Source organism: Nannobrachium achirus, assembly GCF_963921795.1.
Source record: "Nannobrachium achirus genome assembly, chromosome: 21".
NCBI lineage: Eukaryota > Metazoa > Chordata > Actinopteri > Myctophiformes > Myctophidae > Nannobrachium > Nannobrachium achirus.
Window position 1 is genome coordinate 41,565,414 of NC_137828.1, and position 27,242 is coordinate 41,592,655.

At 42.6% G+C, this 27,242-nt stretch overlaps 1 protein-coding gene across 1 annotated transcript; it reads left to right on the top strand.

The window, feature by feature from the left end:
• Positions 1-1,091: 1,091 nt before the first annotated feature.
• LOC308306738 (uncharacterized protein) lies at positions 1,092-25,321 on the top strand (the record flags this gene model as incomplete). The annotated part of the gene is made up of 11 exons (XM_080751784.1): positions 1,092-1,252; positions 2,627-3,055; positions 3,705-4,031; positions 8,018-8,197; positions 10,249-10,587; positions 13,238-13,323; positions 13,470-13,576; positions 14,367-14,510; positions 19,347-19,478; positions 21,125-21,394; positions 24,677-25,321. The coding sequence occupies 11 exons, from the start codon at positions 1,092-1,094 to the stop codon at positions 24,902-24,904; spliced, it is 2,403 nt and encodes an 800-aa protein (XP_080607910.1). The 3' UTR covers positions 24,905-25,321.
• Between the last annotated feature and the right edge of the window lie 1,921 nt (positions 25,322-27,242).

Consider the following 27,242-nt stretch of genomic DNA (forward strand, 5'->3'; position numbering starts at 1 on the left):
GTACATTTTAATGCCAATATTTTTTTTTACTTTTACTCAAGTCAATTTCGAATTCCACAAGACTTGTAATACAGAGTATTTCTACATTGGTTGCAGTAGTATAGATACTTTTACTTGAGTAAAAATTGTGATGACATTTTCCACCACTGGACCTGACGTCATAGACCCGCGCCCAGCGGTGGAAGAATCAGGGCGTACAATATTATTTTATTCGGATGTTTCGTGCAGGGGAATTGATCGACATTTCGTTGTTTTCCAAAAAAGTGTAATGCGTTCTAATGAACGGTAGCACATAGCAAGGCACCACTGTGTCTCTAATGTACGTCGGTCACTCTCTCGCCACACGACTGTTAGTAGTAAACTCACTGGGTTGGTTGGTTGACGATAGCTAGCTTGGCTAGCTAGCTAATGCTGTTGTTTAAAAGCAGCAAGCCAGATGAAAATGAAAAAATGAGTTCCCCCAGCATTAAACCTTTTGGAGGTTGTTATCTCCAGTAACACACAGACAGGTACAGGCATTGTTCTTATCTCACAGACCACAGTAACGACGGAAGCTTGATTTCTGTGTCATAAATATAGTTAGCTGCATGCCTAATGATGTCAGATTGATTGATTGATTGATTGATTGATTTATAATACTTTATTGGTCAGAAATGTAAACGGCACGAGGTACAGTCAGATATTGGGGCTAAAAGTATAACACCAAAAAGTCCTGGGGGCTTGTTTCCATTTTGCTCCTGGGTATGACATGATATATACATTACTGCCTCTTGCTTGGGGAAACGCATGTTAACACCGTCTGTTGTTATTACTAACACATAATACAGAGATGTTTCATATTCATACACCCCCCCCCCCCCCCCCCCCCCTATTGTGTTGGACACATTCCAAATGTATGAACATATTCCCTGCTTTAGCACCAGCTGTATGATGCAATTCACCATGGACTGTTGAAATATTTATAAATTACTACTCATCAGACTAGGGTCAGTCAGAGAGCTTTTACAATTTCTCAACCCCAGAGGTCAGAAGCGTGGCCTGCTGCTGTCCCCGCGGTCTGCCTTGGGTAGTAGAGCGGGAGGAGGGAGCAGATGGGGAACTGCTGCTGCTGCACTGCTTCTAACCCCTGTGACAACGTGGAAGAGACAAGTGGCCTGCTGCAGGATGCCACCAAGGCTGCAGTGCCCGCGGCGGAGTCGGGAGGTGTGGTGGGTGCATTTCAAGACAGTCCCGAGGCAGATGCCGATCAAAGGTAAGATGAATCATCATCACCATCATCATCTTCACAGTTATGTATTTATGCTAGAGACATCAGTTGAGAGGCAAGCTCTCATTTATTTACCCCAGGGGTCTTCAACGTTTTCAGGCCAAGGACCCCTTAGTTGAGACTGAGAGAGAGATGAAGCAGGGACCCCCACAACCTCTTCATAGATTCCATATCGTTTCATTGTTTGACAGCACAATTGTCACTGTATTTTGAATTCATGTCAGTTTGTGTTTTCAGATATGTATTTAACCACTTGAACCGTCAATACTTAACTTGACATTTCACTGTACTTAGTCCGCTCTTTTTCCCCCTCTACGCCAAATGTCTTTGCCGAAAATAGCCGATCTACAAGCTCACAACGCCTCGCTGAGCGAGGCGTTGTGAGCTTGTAGATTTGCTATTCTTGGCTAATGTTGTCAGGATATGGACGCTAGGATTGAAGAGGTTAATATGAAAAATTCTATCACAGAGATTTGGAGGACCCCCTGTAGTATGTCTGAGGACCCCCTAGGAGTCCCGGACCCCCTGTTGAATGAAGACCCTTGATTTACTCTCATAACTCTCAGTGTTACAGACCTGTAAGGGTCCATTTGGAACCCCCTCAAGGAACCCAGAGGGTCCCTGGACCCCACTTTGAGAACCACTGTCCTAGATTTGTTTAAATTTCACACTGGTGTCGGATCGGTAGGTACTCTGTATCAACAGATGCACAAGTTATGGGTATCGGAATCAATGTCGGGAAGGAAAAATATGTATCGGTACTTCTCTAGGTACGCCCTTTCTTACACTGTCTCCTTGCTGTGAATATGGGCAGTTAAACTATACTAGTCCTGTACACAGTATATGAGGGATTGAGTGTCCCTGAGGAGTCTCAGAAGTAATGTTGGAGAACCCAGGCCGGTGCCCGTTGGGCAGAATAGTCATCATTGACGTCCAGTTGTGCAATACCCATTCGCCATTGTATCCGTCTGTCTGTCTGTGTCCCTTTCATGCCCATACATTATATGGAGATCTCTTATCTCTGTCTGTCTGGCTCTCTTTTATGGTGTTCCGTGTCCAGGCCAGTCATCTCCAAATTTGGGCACTGTAGTGATGTCAGTCATCTCCAAATGTGGTCACTTGTTTCATTATGTCAGACAGACATTATTTGGGCATTGTTTCAGCATGCGGCTGTTACCATGGCGGGGACACTGTTTAATATCAGTGATGTCAGCATGCGGACAGACATTTTCCGTAAATTAATAGTTAGATATTGAAACCGGTAATATTTTGTAAATTATATATCAATAAATCTACAGATCAACATTGTATTATTATATAATAATAACACCCATGATGCTGTCTGTCATGTTTGTTCAGGAAAATAAACGATGAGGCTGAGATCAAGGAGGAAGGAAAGGTCCTTGTTACGGTGCAGGTGAAGCAGAGTCCCCAAGCCAATGGACCCACTACTCACAATGGATCTCAACCCGCGGAGGAGCGCGACGACACCGCCAACGACGGTGCCCAAATAAAAGAAAACGCAGCCAACACAGCATCAGACAACGACACACAGGAAACCGCCGAACGTCTGATATGCACTTTGGAACCCTCGCAGACGGAAGACGCTCCGCCCGAAGAACAGGAGGAGGCAGCCACGGAATCGCACGTAAGTGCTGTTGGAGCGAAGCCCGTAAACCCGGAGGAACTGTCCGCCGCGGTGCAACAGGACACGATCCCCGAAACAAGTGTCCCACAAGAGGCAGAGGAGGCAGTGTCCCTCAGTGGCCCTGAAATCCCTTCCCTAAGGTAGGCCTGTCACAATTATTACATCATTATTACATTATTTTGCGTAATCGTCATCATAATCGTTTCCATGGTGAAAAATGTTCATGCATTTTCCAAAAATAGCAGTAATTGCAGATCTTACTTTCTTATTTTTTAGATCTTAGATCTTATTTTTAGTATGACATTATTATGAAATATGTCCGTAAATTCTTTGTACCGTATTTTCCGGACTATAAGGCGCACTTAAAAGCCTTTAATTTTCTCAAAAAACTACAGTGCGCCTTATAGTCCAGTGCGCCTTATATATGGATCATTCATTGACATTGACATTCCCTTTAGCACAGCTCCATCTGTTGGATGCATAACGCAACGGTAGCGTCTATTATGTGCGCCTTATAGTCAGGTGCGCCTTATATATGAAAACAGTTTGAAAATAGACCATTCATTGACAGTGCGCCTTATAGTCAGGTGCGCCTTATAGTCCAGAAAATACTGTATCTTACATTAAGGTTATGTTATTTGTCATGTCTCCCCTGTGTGACTGTGATTATGAAACAGAAATTACATTTGTATTCATATGTTCCAATGTCCAATGCCAAAAAACACGATTAAATCGCAACTATTCATGTGACAATGAATCCTCAACTTAAATGTTATAATGGTGACACAGTCCTAGCATGGGGGCGGACGTACAGACGGAGCCTGTCGCAGCACCAGAAGAAGCGGCACCCGATGGCAGTGATGACGAACATATAGACGACAGCTCCTCGTCGCCTGCTCACGCCGTTGGCCTTCCCTCCGGGGATTCTTCGCCTCGCCGTGATGGAGGGTCATCTACAGCAGATGCTCCTCAGATCCCCACGGAGGCTTGTGGCCGAGCGTCCTCTCCCCCTAGGCCTGTGTCCAGCCAGGAGGAGGAGGAGGTCAGAGAAGAGACAAACCTCGCCCAAAGTGTTCCCGACTCAATCTCCTCCCCCTGCTCTGCCTCCCCAGGCCGGTGAGTCTTATATGACCAGCGGTGGAAAAAGTGCTCAAATGTTTTACTTTAGTAAAAGTATCAGTACTGCAAAATACTCTGTTAGGGTGCCATTACACCAAAATACCTATGAGAGTGGAATCCGCGTTCCGCCAATGCATTTCAATGAGAGTGAAGCGGTTTCATGCCAGCAGAGGATTTCTGCAAAAAACGCTCCCTTATCATTGAAATGCATTGGCGGAAAGCAGATTCCACTCTCATAGGTATTTTGGTGTGAGGGCACCCTTTAAGGGAGCGTTTTTGCAGAAATCCTCTGCTGGCATGAAACCACTTCACTCTCATTGAAATGCATTGGCGGAACGTGGATTCCACTCTCATAGGTACTTTGGTGTGAGGGCACCCTTACAAAAAAAGTCCAGAATTCAAAATTGACTTGATTAAAAGTACAAAAGTATTGGTATCAAAATGTACTTAATGTACAAAAGTAGAAAGTACTCGTATGCAGACTGTGCCATTTCACAAATGTCAAATGTATAAAAATCTTTAGAAAATAGCAGATCTACAAGCTCACAATGCGTCAAAAGTCAAATGACCAAAATGTATATAGGGCTGAAGTGGGTTATGTCTGCTTTGCCATAATAATCAAAGTCTTCAAACTAAGTAACTAGTAATTAAAGTATTCATATAATTGTACTGGAGAAAAGTACAATATTTTGAGAGATGTAGTGGTGTAGAAAACAAAAAGTACTGAGAATTGGAAACACTCAAGTAAAGTAAATAATACCTCAAAATTGTACTGTACAGTACTTTAGTAAATTTACTTAGTTACTTTACACCACTGCATAATTATGACAATGGCAAGCAGCAGCCACTGTCACTGGCTTTGTCAGTGATAGTATAATTTTAAAAACTAAGCTGCACACCGAAACCATGACTAAATATAGTGACAATTTCGTCAATAAATAAAAACTAGACTAAATGTTAGGGAGGGACTAGTGGAGAAGAGTTCTAGTAAGTCATTTTATGCATGGTTGCGGATGGGTGTCGCGCTCGGAACATCTTGTAGATCAGCTTGTAGATCTGCTATTTTCAGGGTCCAGAATCAATCGGGCATTACGACACCATCAAGGCCTGTAGATTTAGTCGACTAAAATCGCATGATATTTTGTCAGCTAAAACTAGAATAAAACTAAAACATATATTTTATGTGTATATATAATATAATATAATATAATTTATATATATATATATTTTTTTTTAATGACTAAAACTAAATGGAATTGTATTCAGAAGACTAAAACTACATAAAGATTTGCTGTCAAAATCAACACTGCTTTGATGTCATACTTAATGTTATCTAATTGTTTCTTTAAATCCACATTCACCAACTATTCACTAAAAAAAATTACATCCAGAAAAAAAAAGCAGAGAAGAAGCTGGAATTACCTCAAGCATGTTTGAAAGTTTGAAATATCCCTTTAACTCAGGTTAGTGAGATTTACAAATACAGATATAATCCATAAGATGTTTCTTTAATTTGTTTAAACTAGCCCTTACCCGTTCAAAGATATGAGCTCCGAAATGATGTGCAGTGTGTGGATTATGGGATGTGCACTGTTCACACAGTATATGAGGGATGGAAAGTAACTTTAACTGGTGCTTGCATGCTAATATAGGAGCATCAATGTAAGAAATACCCGTTCCATTTAACGGCTACAGAGATACTGTGTACCGATCTGCATGATTTTGGACAACATCTGTAACAGGGCCAGAACCCCCCCCCCCACCCGCCCGCCCGCCTGCACACACACACACTCCCCCCCCCCCCCGTGTGTGTGTGTGTGTGTGTGTGTGTGTGTGTGTGTGTGTGTGTGTGTGTGTGTGTGTGTGTGGGTTTGTGTGTGATTGTGCATGGCCTGAACAACAGCGCCCCTCCCTTAACATGTGTGGTCACAAAAGGTACTGTAGGCTAAATAGATATAGATACACCATAAAAATGCTATTATACAGCATACGATTTGTGAAAGTGACAAACGGGCTTCACAGTTATGTCAGGTGTGTTCATATGCTGATGGTGATGCGATTTCAGATCAATTGCTCCAGCCACTGAGGAGAAACGCTGTTACAGACGGACACTCAGACAGACGGACGGACAGACATTCGGAAAATTATATGTTAGATGACATTACTGTGTGTTGCATTGAGAAGGGTAGTGCAGATCTAACCACCATACCCAAAATATTCCAAAACACTAGGTTGGAGTCAGCCGGCATCATTTCCCCCACCCTGATTACGATGAAGCGAGACGTTGAGGAGATGCAAAAAGGACAATATGTGAACCCGTGTGTGCAATCACAAGCATAGTGTGTATGTGTTTTGTGCATTAGGACAGTGGTTATCTTCTCAACCATAGGTCTGCGAACCCAGTACATTCCACAGAATATGGGCTTACCAGGCTGCATTGTGTCAGTCTCCCCTGGCACCAGTGTTCATTTAATCGACTAAGATTATTACCAAAAATGTTGGTTGGCTACCTTTTTTCACTGAAGAAAACTAAATAAAAACTAACTAACTAAAACTATGACTAAATGTATTGACGATTTTGTCAACAAATGTAAAAACGAAACTAAAATGGTAAGTGGATAACTTAACTAAAACAAAATTAAGTTTTATTCAAAAGACTATGACAGACTAAACTAAATAATAATGTGCTGTCAAAATGAACACTGACTGGAACGTGGCATAATGGAACTTTGTACTGTAGTGGCACTGTGGCGAGCATGTGCCATCAGCAAAGTTACTCTTTGGTGTGTTTACTCTTTTTGTGTGTGTGCGTGCGTGCGCGCGCGCGTGCGTGCGTGTGGTTGGCGGAGAATCGTTTGTTTGACTGCCAATTTGTTCTGACCATTGTCTCTGTGGTTTCATTCCCGGATTTCGACAAAATATAACCCTCTAGCCTATTTTCTTCCTGTCAATCAAATGTGTAACATATTCACGTAGCTTAGTGGTATCCTGCATTCCACACATGGCTTTTTGGGGGTGCACAATAATTTGAAAATGCATGCCGTCCCCCAAAAACAAAAAGAAGTGAAGTGAGCAGTGCGGAAGCGCAGAGTTAATCTCATTAACGCATCTCTGATTACTTCCGCTCGGTCACTATGGGCGTATTTTCTTTCACCCAGAAGAGAAAGATTACAACTGCTGTCATCTGTGCTTTTGTTATGGTCCGTAGAGAAGGGCTAGTTTCCTTTTCCTTAACAGCAATCCATTGCAGTAAACAGAGGTTTACATTTCCGGATGCCTACATCTCCCGAAGGATTATGGGAATTGGAGTTTTTTCATCAGTGCATAGACCGCATGCTACGGTTTACAATAGGAAAAGCACAATAGGAAAAGCACTCAACGGTCGGATTTGAAATCCCGACTTTAGTCGGGATAAGCATCCTGTGTGTTAAAAGCCCAGCTTTGCAGGACGGACATACATGCATACAGACAAAGACAGATGTAGGAACGGTTTGCACCTCTCAAAAAGTGGAGAACCTCGTGGAGTGGAGAGTCCCTGCAGTACCGTGTTTCCTTTTAAGGATGGGACGATAAATGTTATTATCGTTTATGGTGATTAAAGAAACACTCACAATAATCGTATCGTGGAGATTTTAATTGATCGTGAAATTATTCTCCATCATGCACTGGGGTTAATTCACTGTGAATTTGCAGAGCTGCATATCCGGTACCATTTAATTACCCGTTATAATTGTTAGAAACTGACCTGGAAATAACGTACGTATTTGTCTTTTTCACTCTCTACCAAATCTTTTTGCCAAAGAATTGCAGATCTACAAGCTCACAACAATGTTCTGCCCCTGGATAATGGATGTTGGGGATATTTTGATTATCGCGATAATATCGTAAATCGAAATTTCTTTGATCACAATAATCTCCTTCTTGTGTCCTCTTCAGTGCTGTGACAAAGGAGGAGGTTGTTCCAGAGAATGAAAGCCTGTCAGAAGAACACAAGGAGACCGGCCCGACGACACAATAAGCCGCAATATTCTTATTCCTGAACCATCTCCAGAGGCAGATTCCACAGGAGGCCTCCATGAAAACGGTCCAGACTCGGAGCACATCCCCACCCGGTCCGTTGGGGATTCGGTGACCACGAGTCCCCCTCCCATAGCCAGTGAGAGGTGAGCCGGGTTCAACTTTTAGTGTGAGGTTGTTTTCAACCAATCATTGTGGGAAGGCAATTAGCCAATCAAATTAATTTACTGTACTTACTGTACTAATTGTCATCCATTGTTGGGGGGCGAGGGGCAGATGAGTAAGCCTGGCTATGCAAGGTTTTGTAGCTTTCTCCCCCCGTGCTCTGGCTGTTTTTACCGGCTAATGGCGGCTATGTAATCGGCTGGAAGCACCGGACGCTGGTAGTAGGCTAATGTTGACTTCTCCCCCCGCTCATATACAAACACAGTGTGTGTGTGTGTGTGTGTGTGTGTGTGTGTGTGTGTGTGTGTGTGTGTGTGTGTGTGTGTGCGCGCGCGCGCGCACATAGACATCAAAGGGGGCTTGAACCCCTGCCCTTTTATCCGCCTGTAAAAAGTCAAGTGCCCTCTCCAGACCATGAATGCAGTTTTTACTATGGTGAAAGAAATGAAAACGCCCTCTTTCCATGCCATACCTGAAGGCAGCATTCAAGAGAATTGCCTTGTCCAAACTCCCCTGAACTTGGATGCAGCATGTTATGTTGAAAGATTGCCCTCTTTATGTAGAAATCCATGCTGTTACGCCAGTATCTCCAGTATTCACTTGATAATGCTTAGTTCAGTGTGGTATCAATTACCGAAAATAACCGACCTCCAAGCTCACAACGCGCCGCACTGCGACGCGTTGTGTGCTTGGAGGTCTGCTATTTTAGATATTTTCACCAAAATGCCCTTTTATAAATTTCAGCCCCTGCCTCTCTAACATACATTGTATGTGTGTGTGTGTGTGTGTGTGTGTGTGTGTGTGTGTGTGTGTGTGTGTGTGTGTGTGTGTGTGTGTGGTGACAGAAAATAGCAGATCTACATGCTCACAACTTGTACTTGTAACAGACTTGTACTTGTAACAGAGTAATTCTATATTGCACTATTGACACCTCTACTTGAGTAAAAACACGCAAGTACTTCTAACATCACCGTATCTTAGTGTGACGAAAAACCAGGGGAGGCCATTAAAACTTGTTTTCAACCTTACCTTCCATATGTTTTGGCTCTAGTCTACTATATAATGGCCTCTAGGGGGTGTGAAAACATTGTGGGTAAAAGGGTATGCTATGCAGGGGTTTGTCAAACATTTTCCTGGAATATTTTGCATGACAGAAATTGTGGTATGTGATGTTTGTGTCTCCAAACAGTTCCTACTGTACTGAGGTAGAACAGGGCCTGAGCTGTTATGCTTACTCACCGTTTGTATACACAAATATGCTGTGTGTTATGTTTGCTTCATCCCTCCTGGGGCAGATTTAAGTGTGACAGCAGAGTATGTTGTTGTTTTTTTCCTCAAAATTGTATATTTGTAGGGCTGTCACGATTATTCAAACGATTACTGTAACTCACTTAATTGTCATATAAATAATCTTGATTAACCATTTAATTGTGTGGCTTTTAGGCCTTGTGGAAAGCTCACAACGCGTCGGGATGCGACACGTTGTGAGCATGTAGATCATCTATTTCCACACATTTTGTTACTCATTTTTAAATATGAAATACAGCGTATTTTGGCCATAATACATAGTTTATTCCTGGAAATATTTTGAAATGAGAAGAAAACTGTTTTCCAGGCCTGTAAAAGGTTTGGAATTAATCAGATATTTTAGAAATTAGTTTTTGGCTGTTGATTCTGTTCATAAAAAAAAGAAAAACATGTCCCAAAACAACATTAACAACATGTAGGCTATAGGACGTCACGTGACAAAAACAATACATCTACATGCCAACAACACGTTGCACTGTGATTCTTGTTCTTTTTGTCACGTGACACCTTCGCTCGAAGGCTGTAGCAAGAGACTCACTATTGCACTATATTGCTATGGGCCTGGAAATGGGGTAAAATATTTGGAAAAGTTATGGAAAAGGACATGTGTGGGAACCCTGTACATTTGACTTGACTTGACCACGATGTTTCTCAGATTTGAACAATATAAGACTCAACACGATTTACATGAATCTAATACAAGCGTCATTCATTTCGTCTCCAGTCTGAACTCCCACCAGGATGCGAGTCTAGATCTTCTAAGCACTTCATCCGTCAGCTTGAAGGAGGTCGCCTGCTTAGACATCGTTGTGCAGGAGGACACAGCTGAGGAGGACATTGTGCCAAAAGGAGCAGAAGAAGACGGTGACGCGTCCAAGGACAAGGTGGAGGCAACGGGGAAGAAGACACAACACGCCTCCTCTGAGGCTGACACAGAGGAGGGAGAGGTGCTGGGTCTGAATGGAGAAACAGAGAAACTGGCGTCCGTCACCTCTTCCCAGGTGCCGGTGGTGCTCGTCACACAGCAAGACGACTTCGGCGAGGAGGAGGGAGTTGGGAACAGGTTTGTGCGTAATTTGATCCATTGAGACCTGAAAAATACCTAAGAATGTCTTCTAAATCCTAATGGTTTTCTGAAAGACTTAGGTTTCTTTATATGTGGTGCTCAAAGTTTTTAATGTCAAGGAATTAGAATTATGAAGTATTTGACCGCGGACCCCCATCTCAAAATATTTTGTTCCAGGAAACCCCCAGAAGCAAAGATTTGAGTTAGATGTTTCGCTTTAAAAGAATTTCAAAGATTTGCACAAATGTTCATGATTTAAAAAAAAATGCAGATCTACAAGCTTGCAGTGCCGCGCTGTGAGCTTGTATGTCTGCTATTTTTGAATAGCCAAAGTATAAAAAAACAATGGTTTAAGTGGTTAAGTGACAGAGATGCGTTCCCGGTCTTAATCTGCAACATAGTTTTATACAATATCTTGTGGGGGTTGGGGGTCCCTGCTTCATCTCTGACTCAGCTAAGGGGTCCTTGGCCAGAAAAAATAAGGCTTTCATATCATAGTTGCCAGCCGTAGTCGCAACGGACATACCACCGCAAGTTAGACCGTGTTCAGAAGGCCTGGCACCCCAAATATGGAGATAATTGACCTATTCAAGTATTTGGGACTCCGTGTATGAATATGACTCATAGCGACATCACCGGGTTGACACAAGCACCGTAGCCAACGATATAAAAAGCGAGGGAATCTCAGAGTTAGATGAGTAAGACCTGACCTTCAAGACTTTGACCAGTTCGGCTCCCGCTAGGAGAGAACTCGTCGCCCTCTGTATGAACCCGGGGCCTTACAACCCAGATACTCACAGATTCCTTCCCAGTGACTCTCCTTCCCCTCTACTGCTAAGGGACATCTCTGCTTAATTCCTGCTTGGACACACTATCACAGCAGGTCTTGACTTAGGTTTAGACAACCAGTCCAGACTTTGGTCTTTTACACCCCTGGTCTACGCCCTCCCCAAGACCAACCAGGAGGGGTCAGCATTGACAGCGACTACATGGGGTAATTTGGCATATAAATAAATTACTACTTTTCGAAAGAAAAATACATATAGTAATGACCGATCATGACCTTTGAATTACCATATGTGAGTGAATGAACCGGTCAATGTAACAGATTGACCTTCTTAAACATTTTGAATGTCACTATTTGGTGTGGTCAAAGTAGTCAGTGTCATTTAGACATACATTTCATTAATCAAAAGTATATATAACGGTGGTTCTCAACCGGTGGTCCTTGAGGGGTTTCCAGGTGGTCCCCAGCTAGATGATGGAGAGTTGCTAACCACATGGACCCTTATAGATATTTAACTCTTGAGAGTGTAAAGTCCCGTTTTACAATCTCAAGATTTAAGTTATTGTTAAACACCTGCCTTACTTAATTTACAAGAAGTCTATGCAATTATGGAATGTAGAAGAATTGTTATTTCCATCAATATTGGCGCCTGTTATCTCTCCTATGGTACCACATCAACACAGCATGGAATTGTGGACAAAATCTTATCTGACGATGATAAAATATTCTACGTTTTGGGTCTGAGAGACTAAATCTCATCAAATGGTGGTCCGTGGCTAAAATGCTGAATAATAAATAATGGACCTTGATGTGAAAAAGTTTGAAAACCACTGGATTAACCCATTTAGGAAAAAACGCCTTCTAAATCATGACCTAAGTTTTCTGAAAAACTTAAAATATTCATTCAATAATTACTAAAACATTATGCTGCTATATACTGTACATAGCAACAAGAACCCCAAAAGAGGTTCACTTCACGTCCTGAAGGGTAAAAACATCAAAAGGGGTTCCTGCCCCATAACGGGTTAATTGCGACCGTAGGTCGCAGTTTAGTATCAAAACCTCCACCGGCCGTCCGTCGGTCGGTCACACGTCACACCTTTGCCCTGCTCATATCTCCGCATCAGTATGACATCACACCACATGTATACACAAACCTTTGTGTACGTTGCTGTGGCAACAGTCTGTTGTTGCTGGTCTGTTAGTGTACGTTAGCAACCACCTTAGCAACCATGGTTTTACCCTAGCAACCAACTGTGAGAATTGCCCCTTTATATAGGGCTTGTTTGTGTATTGTATGACATCACGCCACATCATCAGCTGTGGACTCTGTGATGTCATCGTATCTCCATATATGGCCATCTCCGTATATGGAGATATAAGTCGTCCATGCCCAAGTATGGGCTGGTGAGGTCAGACTTTGTGTGATGCGTAGGTTATCTCCATATATGGAGATTCAACATTCCAGGCAATGCTCTCTTCCCTGGTGAGAATTGCCCCTTTATATAGGGCTTGTTTGTGTATTGTATGACATCACGCCACATCATCAGCTGTGGACTCTGTGATGTCATCGTATCTCCATATATGGCCATCTCCGTATATGGAGATATAAGTCGTCCATGCCCAAGTATGGGCTGGTGAGGTCAGACTTTGTGTGATGCGTAGGTTATCTCCATATATGGAGATTCAACATTCCAGGTGTAACTATGGCTGCCCGTATGACGTGAGAGGTGGAGGTTGTGATATTTGTGGAGATAAGCGACCAACGGTCGCTTATCTCCCGATTAGGGAGTCTTACTGGTATACATAAGTATGGAACAGTGTGTGTCACTGTATTTAAAACCATTGTTTTCCTTGCAGTGATGAAGACCTGTATCGTGGAGCCGAGGAGCTTCCCCCGGCACAAGTAAAAACGACGGAACCCGTGCCTCTGTTCGAAATCACACGTTAGTAAATCATAAACAACTGCAACGACAGCTATTTGTGTAACACGGAATGCACATTTGTGGTACTTTTTTCCTGAGGTGTGGAATACACACACAATAGTCCTTTTGTTCCATCAATTATATTCTCTTACTTTTTTTTCACGTAGTTCCAAAGGTGGAGGACAGATGCAGCTTGGCTCCGGCCGTGGATATTCTGTCCTATAGCGAGAGAGAGTGGAAAGGAAATACTGCCAAAAGCACTCTGATTAGAAAGGTCAGTGGATATGGCAATGGCAAGCTGTGTTTTTCAGGTTGTGGCTGGTTGTTGTTCCACGTTGCACGTTGTTAAGTTTTATAAGCCTGTTTTGTTCTGGGCGTTTTTAAAATATTACCAGCGCAAATGAACTCGTTCCTCAACTTTCAGTGTTTTTTATCTCCACCAACAGAGATTGATGGGAAAAATAGAGCACCGAATTCTAACATAATTGATGAATCCTACCTTGGTTATGTTTTTTTTAATTATTATTTTTTCCTTTCTCCGTATTCCAATTTCCCATAGCTGTGATTGATATCGTGTCAAATAATAACTGTGTTCCAACAATAAAGAAATGAGCTTGGTTGATATAAGTTGACGGGGAGAAAACCCTAACGTTGGCGCTGCCGAATTAATACAACTTTCAGCAGAAACTGACGATATCAAATATGAGTGAACCATATAGAGTCTCCTCCCTGACAATATTGCTGGGACAACTTGTTTATTTTTGGACCACAATTCTTACATGAGACAATTCTAAGATGACCCAATGTTTTCTCCATAGAGAAATTACTTCTGTGACCCAGGGGATAAGCGAGTGACGTCAGTAGTCTATACTGGAGCACTCAATTGGGTCTGACGTTGCGTCTTCCTCAGTCTGGTGTGCCCAGGCATTTCTCTTTTTAGATTCTCATGAAAGTGTTGGTGGGGAAGGATCAGTAGGCTGCCCCGAAGAGATGATTAACTTTTCAGTGGAAGAACAAAGCGCTCCAAATTCAACTCGTTGTGGTACTTTCTTTTCATCCTCCAGGGTTATAAGGAGATGTCTCATCGGTTCGGCAGCCTGAGGAGAGTGAGAGGAGACAACTACTGCGCCCTGCGAGCCACTCTGTTCCAGGTGCTCTCCAACAGCACCCAGCTGCCTGCATGGCTGCAGCAGGAAGACTTTATCATGGTACGTATAGATATTTACACAGACAGGGATTGTTTCAACTTGGTTGTTTAACCCATTTAGGCTGGGAACCCCTTTTGGGGTTCGTCAATCCTGTCAATCCGGGAACCCCTTTTGGGGTAGTTATTGCTATGTACAGTATATACCAGCATGCTTTTTTTTGTAATTGTGGGCTCGCTGAAAGCGAGAACAGTATTTCTAGTTTTTGAATAGATATTTGAATGTTTTTCAGAAAACTTAGGTCAGGATTTCAAAGGCATTTTTAGAATCGGTATTAATTGGAAATGAAGAAATAGCCGATCTACAAGCTTTTCGCCTATAAAAGATGTTTGCCTGTATGTGTATGTGTCCAAAATAGGGACGACAGGTTGAAAGGTCTTAAAGCAAGCACAATGTAACTTTCCTCTTATACCCTGCATTTGAACCCGGTTTCCTGCGCAAGACTAAGAGCTGACATTTTAACCATTGAGCTAATAGAGCCTGCCTGCTTGCTCAGGGGATGAATTCAACATTGACCATCAGGTCAAAGTTGGTGTCAGATCCTGTGTCTTTGATGTGATCTAACCGTCTCAATAGAAGAGCAGGGAGACAAAATACAACCAACCCAAGTGTAGGACTTTATTGTACAACACTCTCTAGCATGCAGATTGGACAACATTACATTTTATATTACACATGCTAAAGAATCACCTTTTCACTGTAAAGGACTCCTGGGTTCACCTTTCTCTTCTCTTTTGTTTTGTGTGTGTGTGTGTGTGTGTGTGTGTGTGTGTGTGTGTGTGTGTGTGTGTGTGTGTGTGTGTGTGTGTGTGTGTGTGTGTGTGTGTGTGTGTGTGTGTGTGTGTTTAGTTTCTACTCCCTCCTGTTGTGAATGACTGACAGACTGTGACTGAGGGCTCTATTTTGATTGTCTTAAGTACCAGCTCTTATGCCTTAACTTACCCGTATTTTCCGGACTATAAGGCGCACTTAAAAGCCTTTAATTTTCTCAAAAAACGACAGTGCGGCTTATAGTCCAGTGCGCCTTATATATGGATCATACATTGACATTCCCTTTAGCACAGCTCCATCTGTTGGATGCATAACGCAACGGTAGCGTCTATTATGTGCGCCTTATAGTCAGGTGCGCCTTATATATGAAAACAGTTTGAAAATAGACCGGTCAGGTGCGCCTTATAGTCCAGAAAATACTGTAACTCATTTTCTGCTATCACCGCCGAAACCGGAGATTTTCCGCTGTACCGCCCTGCCATGCCCGTAGATCCTGGAAATGTAATTAGCTTTAATCATTATGAAACAATTAAAAGTATGATTGCTGTTTACCGTTGATTCAGACTCTTTAGGCCCGCCTCCTAACTGTATCCTGCCGCATTTCCGGTTTTGACCGGATCTAGGTTTCTGTATCCGGTCTAAGGCCCAATCATAGCTCCGCTCCCATAGGTTTCCATTGTAAACAAGGAAGCTGCCTGCACGGCAATAACATGGTATTTTTTTACGCTGAATATTTTATTTGGAAGCGATTCTTTTACCCGCCTGGCATATGATCTGCGCACATATCGTCTGCTATGTGCACGACGTGCCCTCGCAGGACCATAGCGCACAGCTCGGCCTTTTACATGAGTTTTTCTGTAAACAGTGGCAGATACAGCCTGACAACGGATATTTCTTTTTCCAATGGGATTGTTTTTTTCGAAAGCTGTGGTCCAGTCTACAACGCTGGTACATGTTACATGCACAGATCGTGCGCGATGCGCGCACGTGCCCACGTTAAAAGGTAAGGACAATTTGGCAGTTAGGCAGTTCAGCTATGTTTAAAATGGCAGCTAAAAAGTTAAAGGCCTGTACATACTGTCTCCAACCACCGAACTTTTCGTCGGAAAGGACCGGTTCAACTACAGAATGACGTCACTCGCATCTTCTGAAAAGCATTACCCTGAATTAAAGTTCGGAAAGCTGCACGTCGGAAAGTCGGAACTCTCAGACGAAAAGTTTGGTGGTCGGAGACAGTATGGACAGGCCTTTAAGTTAAGGCATAAGAGCTGGTACTTAAGACAATCAAAATACACCCCTGAGTTTCTTGTTGTCTTGTCAAGTCTTCTCCTATGTTTTCTCTCTCCTTTTTCTCAGGGCTTCGCCCCAGGCCAGTGTAATAACCGAACCCCTGGATTAAAGACTGATTTCACTCATTTGGATTCCATAGAAGTCAGCATGTCTTCTGGAAGCATGTTGCATAGGGTGGATCTTAAATGACCTTTTTTAGATTTTCTTGAGTCTCACCCCCCAATTATGTTCCAATGTACAAAAAAATGCTTTGGTTAAAATTTGGTTGAATTTCAAGCATATTTAGAGGTAGCTCAATCAAGTCAAAGATTGTACATTTTATTGGTCAAAATCGAATTGCACTGCAGGCACATTTAAGTTATACATTACACATTATTCTTATACTAAGCACAGAAATTATAATTTTTAAGCTTACAAATCTAAACACAAATCTGATTACATGTTTGTCATATGTCAAACCAGAATTAATGTATTGTAGGAAATAGCAAAGCAAAGAATGACAATTGCTATTTTTCATTTAACATGCACAATGACATGTCTTTATTGCACACTCTTCAATCATACTCACAACACACAACAAGTACACAGCCCCACTTCCTTGTTTACCCCCAAAAACCCCGAAAGTCACTGCAGTATAGCAATTCAGTAGTTACTGATCAATTAAAGTTTGTTTACGGCTATCGGGATACTTGTGCCGATGGTTCTGCACAATTTGCAGCAAGTATTGGAGTTGGGACTCATCTTTAGTAATGAGACCTCAATATTCTTGTATTAGGTCAACCCCACACTCTGCATGATCATTGACAACATTCATTGCCTTCACTACAGCCAGAGCTTCTTGGTACTGTAGTCTACCCTGGGCTCCCACTCATCGGGATCAACGTCAAGGAAGTCATCTGGGAGATCCATCATTTTGAAAAGCACTTCAATGTTCTTCCTTGCAATTGTTCCAAGGTCAACAGTAATTCTCAGTTCATGATCTTCATTTCCATCTTTCATGGCTCTCACCATCAGCCTCTTCGTTTGCGCGCTCACTTGACTGTCAAACAATGCAAGTCCGACAATCTCTGGAGCAAAATACCATAAGTGATTGGAACACTTTTGAGAAGCAGCTTTAGACACTTCAGGATTTATTGATGAATATTCCAGCAACGATTTTAACAGCTGCCAAGTAATTTAGTGGAGCGCTGACAGCAACAGGTGCCATCATCCATGCCTTCACATAATTGCAAACTGCAAAAATGCACAAATCCATGCATGCTTTTTCTTCCCTGAAGGTCAGTTTGAATTGGCCATGAAACATCCAGATCTTCATACAATAAATAACCTTTGCCATCCAACGGGCATGATGGGTAGCTCCTGGAGCTCTGAACCGGATACCTCGAGCAGCGAGTTCATCAATAAATGCTGAGGTGTCTAAAGCTGCTTCTCAAAAGTTTTCCAATCACTTATGGTGAACAGGGGCATATGAAGAGAATTACTGTTGACATTGGAACAATTGCAAGGAAGAACATTGAAGATTTTTTCCAAGGTGCTTTGAGTGGGAGCCCAGGGAGGACTACCAAGAAGCTCTGGCTGTAGTGAAGGCGATGAATGTTGTTAATGATCATGCAGAGTGTGGGGTTGACCTAATACAAGAATATTGTGGTCTCATTACTAAAGATGAGTCCCAACTCCAATACTTGCTGCAAATTGTGCAGGACTATCGGCACAAGTATCCCGATAGCCGTAAACAAACTTTAATTGATCAGTAACTACTGAATTGCTATACTGCAGTGACTTTCGGGGGTTTTGGGGGTAAACAAGGAAGTGGGGCTGTGTACTTGTTGTGTGTTGTGAGTATGATTGAAGAGTGTGCAATAAAGACATGTCATTGTGCACGTTAAATGAAAAATTGCAAATTGTCATTCTTTGCTTTGCTATTACCTACAATACATTAATTCTGGTTTGACATATGACAAACATGTAATCAGATTTGTGTTTAGATTTGTAAGCTTAAAAAATATCATTTCTGTGCTTAGTATAAGAATAATGTGTAATGTATAACTTAAATGTGCCTGCAGTGCAATTCGATTTTGACCAATAAAATGTACAATCTTTGACTTGATTGAGCTACCTCTAAATATGCTTGAAATGCAACCAAATTTTAACCAAAGCAGTTTTTTGTACATTGGAACATAATTGGGGGGTGAGACTCAAGAAAATCAGAAAAAGGTCATTTAAGATCCACCCTAATGTTGCACAGCAAAAATAGCCTATCTACAAAGACAGCCTATCTTCAACCTACAAAAATAGCGTAAAAAATAACCGAAAATAGCCTATCTACAAGCTCAATAGCTACAAGTTTGTAGATAGGATATTTTCTGTCTGTGACGCATTGACAGTTTGTAGATAGGCTATTTGCGTTCTTTTTCTTTTCTTCTTTTTCTTTTCTTTTCTTTTTTTAAGATTAGAGCAAATGAAGTGGTCAAACTAGCAATATTATGTTTAGAAGCATCTTCCACAAAACCCTAGTGGTCTCGGATATTTCATAAAAGCGAAGGTTAAAGCCTTTGAACAATACAATATTACTAAAACATCAACATTTTACATATTGTGTTAATAGTGCAGCGCTAGACGAGGGGGGGGCCTCCTTTCACACTGATTCACAAATCCCATAATAGGACTTGGCCGTACATACACTTTTGTCAGATTTATTTTTTTGTTGCGTTCATCCAATCCATGCTAACCCATGAACCTGTATTTATCATGTATTGTGTAATGGCTTTGTGTTCCCAGCTGCCCAAGGAGCTGGAAGCCAGGGACGGCCTGGTGAGCCAGTGGACGTTTCCTGGAGAGTGCCGGCAGGTGGACGGGACAGGAGATGCCACCCAGCAGCTCAAATACTACATGGAACTCCTCCGAAACAGGGTACTTCCTGCCTATATTCATCCAACACTGTATGCCTCATCAAAGTTGGTATGGTGACTTTATACATTGTCAGATATTTGACTTCACTTTACTTTTCTCAAATACAGCTCAAGTGGAGTTTTTTTTTTACCATTAAAACACTTTTGCTGCCTCTTACTTTGAAGGGATGAATTTTCCTTGCTTCCGTGCCGCTTCCTCCATAGGCCTTATTTTGAAGGGCCGGGCTGGGTTTTTGCGCTCAATTTTTTTCACTTTACTTTTTTTCAACTTTCAACATCTAGTCACGTCGGGACAGTGTGTTGACATGAAAGTGTGCAGATTTAGCTCAAAACATGCCAGCCTTGGGATCAAAATCTTTTTTTTTTTGAGTAAATGAAGTCTCTTTATGGGAAGATCAATTGATTTCTATGGAGGATTAGTGCATTAGTGATTTCAGTGCAAGCCCAATGTGTGTAGTAAACAAACCGTGGCCATGACAGATGCGCTATGGACAGCAGAGACGTACAGTAAGTCATAACAGTTTTTACTGTATTTACAGTAAGTGTGACGAGGTGCCTCGTCAACGGCGTCATGGATTAACCCTTTCATAACGCATCAACGGCACCATTAGTGTTAATGTGGAGAAAAAACAAAACCAACAAGAAAACAGAGTAGGAGGTAGGTGGTTTGAACGACAGTTTGAGGATCCAATGGAGTTAGGAGGTTTAGTCAGAAGTGCTTTTTAATACTTTTCATTGGTTCAATATTTGTAAAACCCACACAGAGATGTAAAGGGTGTTCAATAGCGCTGATAACAGAGATAGTTGGTTTCTGCCCGTCAGCGACGATATATTGCATGCCTAAACCACTGTATTATTAGGCCAAGGCATCCATGTTCACCAAAGACGTTCACCTGCATTGTTTTAGGCGTGAGTACCATCTTATGTTGATGGCATCTTGGCTTGAGTGCTAACATATGTTGACAGCACATGTCCTGCCATGCTCCTCCCGTATGGCTTTCTGTGTGTCTAATGGTACCCCGGAGGGGTAACATATATGGTAGGAACCCTCAGGTTCAAGGAAACAAGTTTAAGACACACACATCATAACCTTCATACCATAACGACGTGGAGCCCCCAGGTGATGTTTTATTGGCTCTCGTTACCATTTGAAGATTGTCAGGAATTCTGGTATTTATTGTACACTTCTTTTTCAAAGACGTGCGTGTTGTTATCTTGGTCAACGTTTGCCTGTTATCTCTCCTATGGTACCAACGTCAAAAGCATGGAATTGTGTACAAAACCTTATCCAACGACAACAAAATATCCTAAATGTTGGAGTCTGAGAGGCTAAGGGCAGATTCATACTCCACTTTTAGAGCCGAATTTATTTTCGGTTCGGCTCTGTCTAAACTACAATATGACGTCATTCAGGGGTTCGGGGGTGGCGGGTACCGTCATTAATTTGGCTGTTCGGTGCCACCGAGATTTTGTGACTCCCCGAACCGAAATAATTTGGGCTCTAAAAGTGGAGTATGAATCGGCCCTAAGTCTCATAAAACGGTGGTCCGCGGCTCGAATGCAGAACGAATAATGGACATTGACATCAGGGTAAAAAAAAAAACACTGCTCTGATATCTAGTCTCTCTTTTATCTTTGTCCACACAGTGGCAGGCGGCGGTGGGCTGCTCCAGTGCGGCGGAGCGCCAGCGGCTGTGCGAGCGGGTGTTCCAGGGCGGCGAGGAGGAGCTGGGCCTGCTGGAGGCGCTCAAGCTGCTGATGCTGTGGCGTGCCGTGGAGCTGCACGGCGCCATGCAGGGCGGGGGCGACGTGCCCGTGTTCTGCTGGCTGCTGTTTGCCCGCGACTCCTCCGAGTCGCCCCGCGCCTTCCTGTCCAACCACCTCAGCCACGTGGGCTTCAGCGGAGGGCTGGAGCAGGTAAAAACACCATGTGATGTGGGGGCAATTCTCGCTATTTCTACTTGTCATTATTTCGACTAAGGGTTAGGGTTAGGTTTTAGGGTTAGGTTTAGGCATAGTTTTACTGATGTTATGGTAAGGGGTTGGGTTAGATTTAGGCATAGTGGTTAGCATTCACCAGGTTAGCATTCACCAGCGTCGAACAAATGTTATGTCGAAATATCGACACGCTCCTGTGTTGTGGCTGATTCAACAAAAATGCCCTTTAAATCAGTTACTTCTTGAACCTTTTTCCGTGTCAAAGACCCCCCCCCCCCCCCCCAAATGTTACGTAGGTATTTGGCCATGTGAAAATGTCTTGTGCTGACTGGAAATGTTTTTAGCTTGGGAGCCCCATAAGAGAAGATTTTTCAACATTGTTTCAAAAATGTGGGCTGCGAGCTTGTGCTATTTTTGAGAACCACGGTTCTAAACCAATGTTCAAAATGCAAAGTTTTCTGAAAAATCAAACCTCGGTTCGAAGTGGAGCGGTGAATCTGAGCAGCTATACCCTGTGTGTGTTGCTAAATGCCTAAACTGTAAACTGTAAACTGTGCCTGTGAGTGAGTGGTGAGTGTGCCTGGCCTGCACAAAACAGCGCCCCTCCTTTAACTAGTGTGTTGTGTGTGGCCACTCAAGGTATTGCCAGGCTACGGACACGGCCAGCCACCCAGCCACCCACATACCCACGGACATACCTGTCTATTGGGAGCGCTTTCACCGCTCCAAAAAAGCTTTTACAGCATGTACGAGAAGCAGCGATAGGCGATGCTACAGGCAGTCATAATGGCCTTTTTTATCATCACTAATTATTGTGTACAAACAGCCCTTTCTCTTCCTACTTATACTTATTACTTGTGTTTGAGACGTGAGAGAAAGTGTTCACATCTGAAAATCAAACCTCGGTTCGAAGTGGAGCGGTGAATTTGAGCAGCTGTACCATAAGTGAGTGAGTGAGTGAGTGTAAACTGTGCCTGTGAGTGAGTGGTGAGTGTGCCTGGCCTGCACAAAACAGCGCCCCTCCTTTAACTAGTGTGTTGTGTGTGGCCACTCAAGGTATTGCCAGACTACGGACAGGGCCAGCCAGCCACCCACCCAGCCAGCCAGCCAGCCAGCCACATACCCACGGACATACCTGTCTATTGGGAGCGCTTTCACCGCTCCAAAAACGTTGCTATACAGTATATATAACAAAAATCTATGTTTTCCCGGTTTTAATGGGTTCACTTTGAACTGAATGCCATAGCCACGGGTGGCTCTTTTACTACAGCTTTTTACTACGGCTACGCAGTCGTCAACATGTTTTGTCTCAATGTATACAGTACAGTATATACGTTGCAGCGTGTTGTTTACACCTCTAGCGAGGGTTTCCTCGTGCAGCAGCACTGCAGGACAGAACACCGTTTACACAGGAATGAAAACACACAACTAACGGCTCCTCCCAGATTGGGGTGATAATCACAGGGTTTGTTGTCAGTAAAGCGTCACTTTGCCTGGAGAAAATATACACATTAGCCACTTAAAGATGCCTCAGTGACTTTCATGTACCAGGGATAAGAAACTGGGTCCCCCCACGCAAGTGCTGTAGGTAATGTTTATTACTTTCCCCCCAATTTTTTGTTGTTGCTTTTTACCTTTTTTTTTAAACAATTTAGTCATTGTACCAAATTATTTCTCCTACTTAATGTTTTCAATGCTGTTGTATCCAACTGACTCACCTACCAGTAGGGTGGCCATCCAGTTTTTAGCTGGACAGTCCGGTTTTTGACCCTGCTATCCTCCGCCCAGTGCAACCTCTGGCCGGACACCTAATTGTCCGGCTTTGAGAGTGATTAGGCTACAGTGCACTGCATGTGTTATTGTTTGCAATTCTCCCGTTTCACTGGTATAGAAAAATGGCAGATATACATACAGTATATATGGCCAAGACCTGAGGGCAAGTAGAACATGACCTGTACTTTCCCAACGGGCAAGTGCCTCTGAGACCTTAGTGTCAACCCGTGTATGCCTATCATAAAATACAGTAATTCATGAAGGGCCTTTGGGTGCATAAATAAAGGGGGTCTTAGTTTAAACTACTTTAAACCTATTTTGCAATTTGCTCTCAAAAGAACCTTTTTTCTGGTGTCATCTCATTTTCATGGAATGTTCCCTGGCACGTTGGGTTTGACTTGACACAATAACTAGTCCATGTTTGCCCCAGACACAGAGGTGGCAATGTGCCAGCCAATGTGTTAGCTACATTTGACGTTGTGACTTCCCAAACTGAATCAATACCACACAATCAGACCAGACACAATCACAAGCAAATAAGCCAAGGTCCACTTACTGGGGTGGTCTTGGCTAGCCTGGGGCCAGCCTATATACCATGCAGCTAACTAGTAACTGCGTATCCCCTCCATGTTTTAACCATAGGTTTTAACATGTGTGGGGATGAAGTCTAGCTCCAGCTAGGCTAGGTCTTGGCTACAGTCGGTTGGGGAGAAGACATAGAAATGAACGTGCCAAGACCACCACCCTTTTTTTAAAATATATAAATATACAAATGAGAGTCTTAATTTGAACGGCTCTTTGAAAGGGACGGATACCCAAGATCCAGCCCCCTTCAAAGACCCATAAATCCCATCTCTAAAAAACAAGTTGTGTAGTGCGTACGGGCCTTTACAGCCACAGGCCTAATTCAGGGAGTACACACTGAGTGCCTTATTAGTAAGAAAGAAAATCTGTAGAACACTATATAATTAGGGGGGTGGCACCACTCAGCTGAGTCATGGGATGTACATTTTTTTTTAAATGTTTTACCTTGTTATACACGCTGCGACTGTGAGTTTGTACTGTAGATAGACTATTTTCAGCATTTAACCAAGTGTAAAATCAGCCATTACAACGCCATCAAGGCCTGCAAAAAAATAAATAAAAAAATCAACCAAATCAACTGTACATTTAGTCGACTAAAATCTTGTGATATTTAGTCGACTAAAACCTTTCAGGTGACTAAAACTAAATGAAATTGTATTAAAAAGACTATGACTAAAGGCCAGTCCATACTCTCTCCTAAACCAAACCTTTCGTCGGAGAGTTTCCGACTTTCAGCTTTCCGAGCCCTAATTCGGGGTAATGGTTTTCAGAAATTCCAAGTGATGTCGTTTTTGTAGTTGAACCGGTCCTTTCCGACGAAAAGTTCGGTTTCGGAGAGAGAATGGACAAAAAAATGCTGTTGAAATTAACACCGTACGTGACTGCTTCCTTTCCTTGTGGCAGGTGGAGATGTTTCTGCTGGGCTACGCGCTGCAGTGCACCATTCAAGTTTACAGACTGTACATGGCCGACACGGAGGAGTTCCTCACGTACTACCCCGACGACCACAAGGACGACTGGCCCTCCGTGTGCCTGGTGACGGAGGACGACCGCCACTACAACGTCCCCGTCGGCGAGGAGGAGGAGGAGGAGGAAGCGGCCGAACTAGCAGAGGAGTTCACCTTGAGCTGATATTGAACCACTGTGGAGAATCTTCGGCCATGCAACACATCATTACACACACTCCTCAGGTTGATTTAACCCATTAAAGACCGGGAACACATTACTTTAATCGTTATTTTATGCTTCAGATATTAAAAAATAGTGGCACTAGTCTCTGTGCCGCGCTGTGAGCTTGTAGATCTGCCATTTTTGAAAAATCTGGGAAATCTTTGAAAACGTGAAATATGGAAAGGTTGAAAAAGTATTGACATTTTTTTACCCGATTCTATAAATGTCCTTCTTCTAGGGGTTCTCAAACTTTTTCATGTCAAGAACCCCCAAAATGACATGTACTTGGCCACGGACCCCCATCTCAAAATATTTTGTTCCAGGGACCACCCTGAAGCAAATATTTGAGTTACAAATGTTAAAAAGATATATTCAAAGATTTGCAAAACATTTCATGATTTTTCAAAAATAGCAGATCTACAAGCAGATATACAAGCTCTCAGCGCAGCACTCTGTGCCGTGCTGTGAGCTTGTATATCTGCTATTTTTCAATAGTTAAAGCATAAAATAATTCCTGAGGCCGATTCTACATAATTATCATCTCTGTCGGGTGAAAAATCTCAAATGTCAAATTAAAAAAACAGCTAAAGTACCGGTACACACACACAAAAAAAGAAAAACACACGCCATGGTACGGTGTCCAGCTACCAAAGCACCACTGTCTGACATCACACATCTATGATGTCAGACGTCAGTCATCTCCTTATATGGCCCTGTCTGTCTGGCTCTCTTTTATGCCCATATTGGTCTTCCATGTCCAGGCCAGTCTGTGACGTACTATGACATCAGAATAGACAGACATCAGACGGACAGACAGACATTCGGTAAATGAATAGTTAGATAGCGTCACTGTCAGGCAGAAAAATGCAGATTTTCTTTTTGTTTTCGCGTCACACACAGCATTCTGTGTGTTCTGCCGTATCCATATGGTAGCTTCTGTATCGATATGATTATCAGCAAGGAATACCATACGATTATTGCAGTAAATTGATGAAAAACGTGAAAATATGGAGCAACAAAATGCCTTCTAAATCCTAAGAGTTTTCTGTAAATTTTAAGTTGATATATATAGCTAAAATCTAAAATGACACAGATGCTTTTACCGGTCTTAATGGGTTAAGGTTAATACATTTATGCCAATTTGTTTCTCATCACGGCCATTTGAGAGACGCAACATAATCTGAGTTACCCATTTTGTGCCAAGTTTTTTAAGATATCCGGATCAGGCGCTGATGATGCCATCAGCTCGATCTGATTGAAATTGATTTGCCAAAATGTGCAAATTTAAGTTTACAGTTGGAAGAAAAAGCACATGGTACTACTTCATATCAGGAATGAACTCAGTCGATAGTGATTGTTTATAGAAGTCAAAGTCGGCACACTACAATGGTCTGCAGCACAACATCATTGAGAACAGAATCTAGATTGTGGGTTATTTACACTGGATAACTTTTGTCCTTTTGTTCGTACATAAGAGTGTTACATTTAATATATAATTTTTTCTTTATGTTAAATCATAAATTTACTAACGTGTAAAGTAGGTGTGGAGAGCCTGTGTGGAGAGACAAATTAGTAATTCAGAATTACTAATCCAGGTAATTTAGTCATCCTAAATCACCTGGATTAGTCCGATTTGAATTGAACTATGATTTTATCAGGTTTAACAGGAGGAGAAATGAAAAAAGATCAGTCGCTGTCTCTGTGTCAGAGGCATGACTGGTCGTGTGTGCGCGACTGCGCGTGCGAAAGACTCTCGAAGTCTAATATGTTGCCTTTAACCAAGCTGCTCTTGGAGAAAGAAAAAAAAAAGAAAACGTGCCAATGTTGCTACAAAATGCTGTGGACATTCTCAACCACCAGCCACTGGGTTGATCTACAGTAGTTAAAGCGTTGCTTGGTTCTCCATGTTGCCTTAGTAATTAATGCACAATAAAGAATGAACATTTTTAATTTTGGTTGGTGATTTTTCTTTTTCTTAAAGGAGAATTCCGGACTAGTTTTACCACAATTAATCTGACGTTATGATATTCCAGAATGATCGGTAGTTTCAGGCAGCTCCGACCGCCAGCGGTGGGATTTTGCGTTGAGTCGCTGTCACCTGACAATTCATTTTTTCTTTGTTCACACTTGACTTTCAAAAGGCGGAAATGTCTCCAATGTCTCTGTGGAGCTGCTGTAAAAGGGCGAACGGACGTTAGATCCCACCCCCCGGCTCAGAGCTGCGGTACGCTAGATCAGGGGTATTCAACGTTTTCAGGCAAAGGACCCCTTAGCTGAGAGAGAGATGAAGCAGGGACCC